Source organism: Myxine glutinosa, chromosome 1 (genome assembly GCF_964187855.1).
Source record: "Myxine glutinosa chromosome 1, kmMyxGlut1.1, whole genome shotgun sequence".
In the NCBI taxonomy this organism is placed as follows: Eukaryota; Metazoa; Chordata; class Myxini; order Myxiniformes; family Myxinidae; genus Myxine; species Myxine glutinosa.
In genome coordinates this window covers 347,421,652-347,433,736 of record NC_136261.1, presented here as the reverse complement: position 1 = coordinate 347,433,736, position 12,085 = coordinate 347,421,652, and the positions used below count along the sequence as shown (strand labels likewise).

The 12,085-nt window shown below is 40.3% G+C and overlaps 1 protein-coding gene across 1 annotated transcript in view; it reads right to left on the bottom strand.

Moving 5' to 3' along the window:
- Positions 1-12,085, bottom strand: part of LOC137418084 (disintegrin and metalloproteinase domain-containing protein 12-like) — a 108,561-nt gene that overhangs the window by 46,579 nt on the left and 49,897 nt on the right. Inside the window, exons 4-7 of the mRNA XM_078769882.1 lie at positions 9,059-9,137; positions 5,726-5,799; positions 4,184-4,667; positions 833-898 (exon numbers count right to left, since the gene is read on the bottom strand). Of these exons, the coding sequence (XP_078626008.1) occupies positions 833-898; positions 4,184-4,667; positions 5,726-5,799; positions 9,059-9,137 (703 nt within the window). The remainder of the gene's footprint in view (positions 1-832; positions 899-4,183; positions 4,668-5,725; positions 5,800-9,058; positions 9,138-12,085) is intronic.

The window sequence follows — 12,085 nt, the reverse complement described above, 5'->3', positions numbered from 1 at the left end:
ATCATATAGTATATAATGACAAAAGGTGCCATAAATCCTCATCTACCATATAAAACACACTGTCAGTTGATGTGTTAGTACAGATGTCTGCCCCCCTCCATAAGGACAATTTGAGTCAGGTTTTAAAGGCCAATCTTTTAACACGAATGTGTATTCACTACAGTCTATTTTTTGAGGATAAAACAAACTCGAATTTTTTTTTTCATAAAAGTAATTATGTCTCTTCTATTGGAATTGTAGACGGTGGCTTGCAAACCGGCCTCAAGGGTGGTGTACAGAAACGTTTTTTAAAAAATGACAATAGATACAAGGTGCAGGGAGGTAAAATTTGTTGCACGTGATGTGCAATGCTCGCAGAGTAAAACAAGTGTTCATTTATGTCTGTATGATGTCTTATAACTAAAATCGATATAAGCACACCTGACACTAGGGCCTCGGATTTGGCACGCTCACGAGGCTGCACCATCGAATAAATTGTTCCATTTCATCATTTTTGAAAGACTTTTTTACAAGTGATATTATAAAGCTCATAGAATATTACATTTTTACCAGAAATTCAAGTACAGTATTACAGTTTACCAGCGTAAACACTGCGTGACATCATTGACTGTCACACATTCAACAGAAAGGACACCAACTGAGCTATGCTGCTGACCTTCCAAAACACCAGCACCCCACTCTGCACCCAACCGGCCAACAATTTTCTTTGCTGAAAGGTTAATTCCAAGAACGACAATTTGAACTCCCATAAATTCAAACTTGTGTAAATCTCAAACTTTTCTTCAAGTTTAACATCACTAATATACACTCATCCATAATATATGATACGAACCTCTGCCGCGTCTGCTACCAATAGTAGTTCCACATGCATGTTTGTAGTTCCATCACTTCGTTTCATCTGCAGACACGCCAACACATTAATTTGTGTTTGAGTCTACATGGATATATATATATATATAAAATATATATATATATATTGTTATGTCGGTGGGGTGGAGATACTTTAGAACAGGTAGGATGTATAAATTAACATGCTCCGGATGTCGGGTAAGAACCATCACCATGTAGTAAGTTTTGTTTAGCAGGTTGTCGCATAAGAGTGAATAATTGTGGCCATACGAGGATGGCCCTTTTGTTAACTGGTTGGAGGGATTACGTTAATTCCCCTGTTCGTCAAACCTCAGTGATTTATTTCCTTTATCCTTTTTGGCACCGCACCATATACACCAGTCAGGCCATTAAACCACACTAAATAACAATAAAAACCACCAGGAAGCCAGTTCTGAGCACTACCGATGGCACGGCAACCAGCTACAGCACACATCGAGGTCGAGCAGGCCGAGGACACGCCCTGAGGAGCCGTGATTGGCTAGGGTGGAGTAAGAAGGCACTCACTGATTGGTAGAGAGAAGGGCGAGCAAGAAGCAGCGTGCTGATTGGTGGAGAGCTGATCATGCAGCGGGGCCTGCGGGCATTGGAGGAGAAGCACCGATGATGTCACGACCCGATGAATAAAAGAAAACTCAGACCGACATTTTCATCCTCTTGCCCCTCACGCCTTCCACTGCCCTCGACTCTCTCCTCTTGGTTCCGGAATTTGGTGGAAGACGGCTGTGCGCGACATTCCTCTCATTAGGCTTCATCGCTGCGGTCGTGTTTGGAGATCTTGCCAGTGGGGGTCGGGTTGAGGCGGAAGAGATGGTGCTTTGCCGACTTGGTTGGAAAGCAGGCTGCGTGCCTGCCGTTCAAGACGGACCACGAGGCCTTGTTCCCACCAAGGCAGAAGCCGCGCCCGGACTGCGCGATTGGGGCCTGCCGATTGCTGACGATGCACCGAGCGAGTTGAGCTAAGTGCCATAATTACACTATTATTTTCCAGTTCTTGAATTCCCCTCTGTCTGTGTACGGTGTATGTTCTGGGAGAGTTCCAAAAGGAACTTTATTTTTCGTCGCGTTTTTCTTGTTACTGGCATTCCGTTTTAATAAATCCTTTTGTTATTTTCCTTTTACATTTTAAACCCGTTTTGTTTGAGTATATTTTTCACAGGTTCGGGAACTACCGGCGGACAACAGGTAAGACTCTTCATCTTCCCCTCCCCTTTCTTCCCCCGTATGTATGTATGTATATATATATATATATATATATATATATATATATATATATATATATATATAATATATATAGACTGTATAATATATATATACTGCGGCGTATCGTTGAGAGAGAGGAAGACAAATTATGAATTGCGAAAGATGATGGGAATAGAGCCTGTGATTGATGCTGTGAAGAGGAACAGGTTGAGATGGTTTGGTGGTTTGGAAAATGGCCTTTAAAATGCATGTTGTTGTTGTTGTTGTTGTATGGATATATATACTGTATGTATGGTGAATGGAGAAGGTGGATCAGACTCGGCAACGGTTGTTTGAGTGAGATGTGCATGGAAGAAGTTTCGGGAACTGAGTGGCGTGCTGATGAGGAGGGGAGTGTCGTTGAAGCTGAAGGGAAAGGTGTATGCTGCATGTGTGAGAAGTGTTATGATTTATGGGAGCGAGACATGGGTAATGAACGTAGAGCAGCAACGAAGGTTGGAAAGGGTGGAAATGCGAATAGTTCGATGGATGTGCGGAGTATCGTTGAGAGAGAGGAAGACAAATGATGAATTGCGAAAAATGATGGGAATAGAGCCTATGATTGATGTTGTGAAGAGGAACAGGTTGAGATGGTTTGGTCATGTGTTGAGGAAGGATGAAAGTGACTGGTTGAGAAGAGTGATGGAAATGAATGTAGAAGGAAGTAGAGGATGGGGAAGACCGAGAAAGACTTGGCCAAAGATGGTGGAAGAAGAAATGCGGGCAAGGGGGTTAACAAGGAGAGATGCAGAAAATAGGGCAAAATGGAGAACATTGTCATGGGGACCGCAAGGCTAACCCCCGCTCTAGCAGGGAAAATGGCCTTAAAATGCATGTTGTTGTTGTTGTTGTTGTTGTATGTATACATACATGAGTGTGTGTGTGTGTGTGTGTGTGTGTGTGTGTGTGTGTGTGTGTGTGTGTGTGTGTGTGTGTGTGTGTATGTATTAAATGCAAGTGTGTTATTGTTATTGGATGTAAAATCATCCACAGTCGACTGGTAGGTTATGGATAGATTCGGACTAAATTTGGCGGACAGGTTGGGTGTGTGACAAGGACGAAATGATTACATTTTGGTGAAGATCCGGATCTGGATACTAGAATTTTTGAAGTGATTCTTCACTATTGAGAAATCGGGCTAACAACAATATACCCTCGGACATTTTCACGGGTATACACTCCTGGAAAATCTGCGAATAATGAAACCCGTGAACAGCGGGGCATTGTTTCAATGTAAAAAGGGGGGATAGGTTCCCAAGTCACGAAAATCTGTGAATAGAGGACCAAACCACGAATAGAGAGGATAAATCTTCAAATGGCAAGGCAAATCCCGCGAATGTCGGCGATAATCCGTAAAGCTTTTATATGTGAAGCTCACGGCTCATTAATTCTTTTTTTGCGCCCTCGAAAAACCACGAATTCACGGAACACAGCCGCGAATAGGAAACAAAATCCGCGAATTCTTAGAACACGGCAGCGAATAGGAAAAAAAACCCCGCAATTTCACGGAACACGGCCGCGAATAGAAAAAAAAACCACGAATTCACGGGAAGCTTTTACTGGAATAGAGAAACAGGTCGCATTTTATCACCCGTGAATACGCAGAACCGTGAATAGCGGAACCGTTAATAGCGGGGGTCCGACAGTATAGCACGATATTTCAAAACGTTGTGGGTGGATTTGGACGAAGCTTGGTGGACAGGTTAGTTGTGTGACAAGGAAAATTGATTACATTTTGGTGAAGATTCAGATACGGATCCTGGAATTTCCAGATAAATCCAAATACGCCATAGACAGAAGCAAATGCAGAGTTGGCCACGGGGAGCGGGTGAATCAACATGTCCATAAGGACGTGTTCTTTGCTAGTCAAATAGATTTGTAAAGCATTTTTTGCTCCGTAAAGCTCATTTTCATTGTTCAATTTTCTTGGAAGATCCAATTTGTGAAAATGTGCATGCATTCTTGTAATTGACCAGTTTGTTATGATCTGTTGCCGAGTTTACAGAGTATCTCATGACTTACAAACTTACCAACGATCACCTGAGTTTCTCACCCTGCGGTGGTGTCTGTGACTCCAAAGTTGCGCGTTGTCCCAGGCCCATCCTGTGTCATTTTGATTTCCACAGCTGCCATGTCGAAAGTCGATGTCCAAAGCCTGCCGTATCTTATGGATTCCAAAATTGCGCCAGTTCCTCTGCCCGTTCCAACTTTCTTTCTTCTTCTTTTTGCTCTTTAGTTGTTCACTTATTCCTCGTTCTCCCTGATCAAAGCGCTTCTGTCCTCCACCAATCTTCTCTTTCTCTTTCCCTTTTCTTATTTTCTCTTCCTTCTCCCTCCATCTTTTGCTCCATTTATCTTTTCTTGGTTTCTCACATTTATTTTGCTTTTGTTTGCCTCTATGTTCATCTTCTTCATGACTGTTTCTTTCATTCTTGTTTTTATCCTCTTGCAGCTCTTGCTCCATACTCTCAATATCCTCCATTCTTCCTGCTGCTGGTTCGATGAAGAAGGCTTCAATGCCTGTGTTTAATAGGCCTCTGTAAAGGAAAATACAAACAAAAAGTCTTCTCCGTCTCAAATGTTTAGTTGTCTCTTGGTCAAAAAAAATATTCTACTTGATTGAAGACCATGAGTAAATTATTTTTATTTAACCATACATTTAATAAACAGCATTACAGTATTTTATAAAAATGAAATGCGTACATCGTGCGTAGGTTTTCGGACAAGGGTGTGGCTTTTAAGGAGATTGTCTATGTTTGGATAACGAAATTCTGTACTACTACTTACTTAACAGACCCAATGAATCTCACCTTGTGTGGTGTGGGTGGAGGTGGGAGGCGGAAGGGAAAGGGATGGGTGAAGGAACCCAGCGGTACCCAGCAACAAGGGTACCTTTGCTAATATGGAATGATGTGCAACAAGATAGAAGGAAATATAAAGATTTGAGGAATGTTTGACATTTGAACTGTCTAGCCTGGATTTGATTATCGACTGAGCTATAAACTGCTACCCTGATGTTTCGCATGTAGTTTGATGCATTAATGTGTGTTGCCGTCCTTCATATGAACGTTAAGCTGGAAGACTCGCCCACTAGCAATGGACATTGATGGTTGATGAAGACGCCACAGGGACTTTCAGGAAGAGTAAGCGTGGCGTCACCTGCACTCTGAACAACTTATAAATTCCGACCACGTCCAGTCGAACCTCAGGCCTAGCCAGCCAGATTGTGACAGACATAGGTCAAGAACATTCCTCAGCCTACCCCACGAGAAAGTGGGAATATTTGTGGCCATTGACTAAGTTGTTGTAGTCGTGGGGGTTCAAGACAGCATGAAATGGTGATGTACCACCATCTTGAATCACTGGACAGATCATGTGTTACATTGATGTGCCACAAACGTAGGTTTTATATCGAAAAAAAGGAAGATTGATATTAAGCTAAAAATCTGGAAATTTCTAATGTATTGGTTCGAGAGCAACAAATAATATAAAGCAGTGTTCAGGTATGTAGGTGCAAATGTTCATTTGAGATAACTGGCTGTTCAGCCTGCAGATTGCAGCAAGAGGGAAAGATATGATAGATGTCGGTCTGTACCTCAAACCTTCTCTTGCACTCAGCACCACAAAAGAGTTTGACATTCCTCTCATGTGTCCACCATATAAACAGTCCTGCAAATGCAGAGCTGTCCAGTTAAATATTTACTTTCAAAGGAAGAAAACTATGCACATACATTGATAACTTTGTCATGTTTACATACAACAGTATACAAGTTAAATGGGGGTAGGCAAGGAATGTATAATACATTTAACCCAAAGTTAAAAAGTGATTTCTATTTATTATGGTTCCTGAAGGGAGGCATAAAGTGTTGGGTGTTCGTGGTGTCCCACTTTTTGAAGAATATTTCTTCCATTACTTCCTTTTTTTTCATTATTCAATTTTCATTTTTCAATTTTAACAGATAATTTTTTCTATTTTTCAATTATTTGGTTTTTTAAAAATTTCCCCTAATTTTTTCATTATTTTTTTCAATTTTCTACTCTATGATTTTTCAATTATTGAAATTTTCTAGTTTTTAAATTATATGTTCAATTTTCAAATTATTAAATTTTCAAATTTTTTTATTTATTAGCTTTTATTTTCAATTAATATTATTATTTCAATTATTTAAATACTGTATGTTTATATTTCCAGTTATTGAATTTTTCCATAATTTTTTTTATTGGATGTTTTTCATTATTTTCAATTTTCAATGAATTATTTATTTTAAATTTTATATTATTTGTATATTTTAAATTTTCAAGAATTTGATTTTTCCATTTTTTTTTCCATCATTTCTTAATTTTTTTTAAATTATTATGGTTCCCAGAGGGAGGCGTAGGGCAATTTGCATGAACCATCCGAAAGGACAGAATTGAGGATTGAGTATTTCCTTAACTTTTCCCTTAAGGAAATCCTTAAATGGAGGTTTTTCCTTAAATCCTTCCTTAAAGTTAAAAGAGTCCTCCCAACCCCCATAGCATCGGCTTTTCTCCACCCATTAGAAGAAAGCTTTCATAAGTTACCCGGATATTATACATTGTAAGAAAGGTCGTGATTCATTGTTTGGGTTGCCATCAGTTTAAACTAATTTGCATGCACATATCGACCATGATTGTGGCCCGACACTTTATGGGTAAACGAAAAATTTACCTTAATGTAGATTTTTTTTTTCCCACTTAGCTGAGGATTTCCTTAAGGGCTGTTGCATAAACAACCCTAAGGAAATCCTCAACTAAGGATTTCCTTGAGGTTAAGGAAATCCTCAGGAGTCGTTGCTATGCCAGGCAACCAATCAGATTAGAGATAGGACGCCTCATCTGAAAGCAATAACAGGTAATGAACACGTGATTTTAAATGACATGTTACATGTTGCATGGAGAACACGTGCGTGCGGATGAAGGAGGAATGCAAGTACGGCACTTGGCAGAGCACATACCTCCGCCAGCCTGAATAGTTTATGTTTTGTATCCCACTGATCGGCCGGATCTGGATTTGGACCTGAACGAAAATGTAATCTGCTTGTTCTTGTCGACTAACCAACTCATCCCCCAAGTTTTGTCATTACTCGTCCATAACTTTTTAAAATATCATGTTATATATCGCTTTTCGTCCGATCTCTCGATGGTGAAGAATCACTTAAAAAATTAATTAACTCTCGTGTCCGAATCCATATTCAGCTCTTCACCAAAATCGAATCGAGTCGGTCTTGTTACACACCCAACCTCTCCACCAAGTTTCGTCCAAATCCGTCCATAACATTTTGAGATATCCTGCTATATGTCAGTTTTAGCCCTATCTCCCAATGGTGAAGAATAACTTTAAACCTTGAAATAGCCAGATCCGGATCTTCACCAAAATGCTTTAATTTCGTTCCTATCCATCCACAACTTTTTGAGATATCTTGTTCACAAACAGACAGACAAATGAAAAATCACTCATAGAGTGACACTTGGCAAAACATAACAAAGTAGCATGGCACTCAGTGGAGCATCCTTTTGACCTCAAAAATAATTAGTGGTTGAATTCAGTTAGCTGACATGAAAATCCAATTCAAATTTCAAGTCAATCAGATGAAAATTGAGGCTTTTTTGGAATATTCGAAAAAAGTGGTTGACCTTTGGCCTATTTTGACCTTTTGGTCGATGCTGATCTCAAAAATCGTTGTTGGTTGAATTCAATCAACAGATATGTAAATCCCATTCAAATTTCAAGTGAATGAATGAATGAATGAATGAATGAATGAATGATCGTTTTAAGGCCATTTTCCCCGCTAGAGCGGGGGTTAGCCTTGCGGGCCCCATGACAATCATGGTTCCCTGTTTGAGGCAATGTTTTTATGGCCGGATGCCCTTCCTGACGCCAACCCTTGGTCGCCTCTTATGATGCGCAGGGATACGTTGTACCTATTCTAAATCGGGGTACACACCATGATCATTCATCCCAGCAAGCTGGTACTCAATTTGCCGACCTCGGAAGGATGACAGGCTGAGTCAACCCCCCTGGTGTTAATTTAGCGATCGACCGGGATTCGAACCCAGGATCCTAGGATCCCAAGCCGGCACCCTAACCACTAAGCCAACACAAGGGATAATTCTTTTTCAAGAAAATAATTTTCACTTTTCAAAAGTGGTTGACCTTTGGCCTATGCTGATCTCAAAAATAGTTGTTGGTTGAATTCAGTTAACTGATATGTAAATCCCATTCAAATTTCAAGTGAATCGGATGAAAATTGAGGATTTTAGAAATTTGAAATTGTTGTTGACCTTTGGCCTATGTTGACCTTTTGGCCTATGTTGATCTCAAAAAATAGTTGGTGGTTGAATTTAGTTAGCCGATATGTATATCCTATTCAAATTCCAAGTCAATCGGATGAAAATTGAGGATTTTAGGAATTTGAAAAAAGTGGTTGACCTTTGGCCTATGTTGACCTTTTGACCTTTTGAACCCCAAAATATATAGAATTTTGTCGGACCACGAACTCTACCATTTGGTGAAGTTTCGTGAAGATCGGTTTAAAATTGTGACCTATAGGCAAGTATAAGTGAGCGGACAGACAAACAAACAAACAAACACACAAACACACAAACTGGAGTGATGAACATACTTGCAAAAAAAATTTTTTTTTTTTTGCCAAGTAACAAACAGACAGACAGGGGTGAAAACATAACCTGCTGCTCCCGTAAGTAGCAGGTGTTTCTAGTGCATATATAATTCTTTTTAACGATTTGAAAAATATCACTTCGTTATATCAAGTTGAAATTTGCTCATCAAAATGGAATTGTCCTCCAAAAGTGTTTAGTTATAACGAAATATGTTGAAAGTTCTTTATAGTGGAACAAAACTGTAAATAAAACAGTCCAGCTTCGCAGGGGATCACCTAAGACCTACCGCTCTTGATGTTGTGCCAAACTCTCTTGAACCATGAGCCTCTTGCAGCTTGAGGGTGTAGTTGTGAGCGAGCAAATATCTACAGGGAATGAGTGAGATGTATTTGTTGACTTGGCAAACAGTTGAGACATCATATAATTAACATATAACTCATGATCATTTTATTTTTGCTCATTTACTGCATTAATTAAGGCAGTTTAGGATGCAGGATGCAAAATCTCCATTTCCAAATAACAATATTGTAACTCTTTCCTCATTAAACTTTCAAAATCCAGTCTGACTGCACACCTCAACTTTTTTGTTCCTTGCTTCTCCCATATATCAAACCGCCGTCCAGAGTTCGAGCAGGCAGTGCACCTCCTCATGTTGCCACCTGCACCTCCTCTTTTCATCCCTAAATATTTTCTACCCCCATTGACCCAAGATAACCTAACCCTCTTAGTTACAGGTTTACTGTGTCTCTTCCCCTTCTCTCTCCCCCCCCCTTTTTTTTTTCTTTTCTTTTTTCTTTTCTCTCTCTCTCTCTCTCTCTCTCTCTCTCTCTCTCTCTCTCTCTCTCTCTCTCTCTCTCTCTCTCTCTCTGTCTCTGTCTCTCTGTCTCTCTGTCTCTCTGTCTCTCTCTCTCTCTCTCGTTTGCTTGTGACCCACTGTGTTCCGCATTGTCAGTACCTACCCTCTGCCACCTCACTCCTCCGCGATCCCTGATATTATAACAAAAAACAAATCTCTGAAAAGAGATTTCAGATTCAAAAAAAAACAAATCACCTCTATATCTCTGAAAGCACAAATCTGTCATTTTGATATACGTCTTTTTCCCACTCTCTCTCCTTATTGATTTCTTCACAAGGATTTCTTTTTCCAAATCTCTCAACCTATCTCAACTCAAATCTTGCTTCCACCTGATTTCTTTATCTTGAACTCCCTCTTGTATTATCTTGAAACAGTTATTATCTTGAACTCTTTATCTTGAAACAGTTTTTTGTTTGTTCTGGCTTTGGTTTTGATATCATGTTGTTTCTTATCCTCCAAAGCTGTGCTAATAGCTTCAAATGCAAAGTTAGATATCTCTATTTTGTCTTTTATCCCATCTTATGCAAGATTTTGAGTTTTTATTACCCTCGCCAGAGGAGAGGGTATTGCATTTGAGTCCCTTTGTCTGTCTGTTTGTTTGTTTGTTTGTCCGCACAGAATAAATATGAATTTCTCTGCAGCCGTTGGTCCGATTGACAGGAAATTTTCACCATAGCTGAAAATCCACCTGTATAATTTTTATTGAGAATTATGACGTCATAGGTCACGTGGTTCGGCCGCCATATTGGAAAAACCGAAAATCTTTGCACCTCTATATCTCTGAAAGCGCGTAATAGAAAAAATGGAGACATGGCTCATTGTAAAAAACTCTCCATGGGGAATAAAATATGTTAATGATGATGTCATAGGTGCCTCCATTATGACGTCATAATTCGACAAGTACAAAACTTCATCCGATCAAGATTAAAGTTCTTGAGCATAATCTAGGGATAAATTGGTGGAGGAAAAAAAAATAATGATGACGTCATCGGTCGTGGTTCGGCCGCCATATTTGTTTGAACACAAAAGCCTTAAAATCCACTAAAAACACATCCTGGCGAGGGTCTGCAATCTCTGATTGCTCTTTCTTGTTTTTATTTTTTGGTAAAGGGGATTCAGGGCAGCGCTGCCTTTTTGGAGGTAACATTTTAGTAACATCCCGAGGTGCCATGAGGGTGTGAATAGTCAGCACGGCATGTGGAATAATGTTGAATGTGTACCGGAAGAGGTATGGAAGCATTCATCTGTTAGGAGGGTGTAGCACACTCAACACTGAGTTTGGAATTCTAATCAATTATATACACGTTTGGAAGTCTAATCAATTCTCGGTCTGACGATAAACTGTCACACTAGTGTTTTGCAGGCAGGATGTTACATGAATGAGCGCATTGTTTCTTCGACATTAACCTGGTGACCCATCCGTGTGTATTAGCTGGTAGATGTTAAAGATCTCACCATGTGTATCAACAAATGGTGGGAACTCCAACAAACTTCCAAACTGTACACCTCAATTACTTTGATCCTCGCTCCTCACATGTATGAACTGCCTTCCTGAGGCTGCGCTGTCCACTCTCTCGAGCTTCATGCAGGCAGCGCACTGCCATCTCATGTAATCTCCCATCCTGACCCATGATCTTTATTACCGACAGAAGTTTCCTAACCCAACCCTCTGATTTTCTGATTTCAGTGTTTCCTCTCTCCCACTTCCTTTCCAGTAATAAAAAAAGAATAGGCTAGTTATTGCCATCCCCCTAGCAAAATTCCACTTTCCTGCTCTAATGTGCAGCGGTACAGCATCAGTGGCATAAACACACCCCAATAATGGTGCAACCAGTGTGCTGAATTCATTATTAAATCCTCGTCCAATATATATCCAGCAACAAGGATCCCTCCCTGAAGATCATTAATACGGCAGTCAGGATGATTTTTTTACAATGACAATCAGTTTGGTTCTTTTAAGCCAGTTTGAAATTCACCTTTTTTGCAGATCTTCTTAGGTACGCATCTCATGCAGTTTTCATTTTGTTGTGAAATGAATGACGGTACGTGAAAGCACAACGAAAGGCACAAAATGGTATCTCCTGCATAGAGGCAGGAGCATAAGGTCTGGTGCTTTCACATCGCAGACAGGTCAGTGGCACCCACTGCTTCCCATCGAGAACCCTCTGCTTTCTCAGCTCCCTGACCCTCCCTAGCTCCTCCAGGATGCATGTGTTCGTCCAGTAACCCCCTCCTGGTTAAACCTCCAAAATCCAAGCATACCTCCATTCTTCTGTCTCTGCTTGTAGAACCACATTCCTGAGACTGTCAATTCAATCCCACCCTTCACTCCAGAACTTCAACCAGGCGGGGCACTACCATCTCATGTCACCCCCAACCATACTTGCAATATTTTCTATCCTCATTAACTCTATCAAACCCAACCTTCTTACTTACAGGTTACTGTGTTTCCTCTCC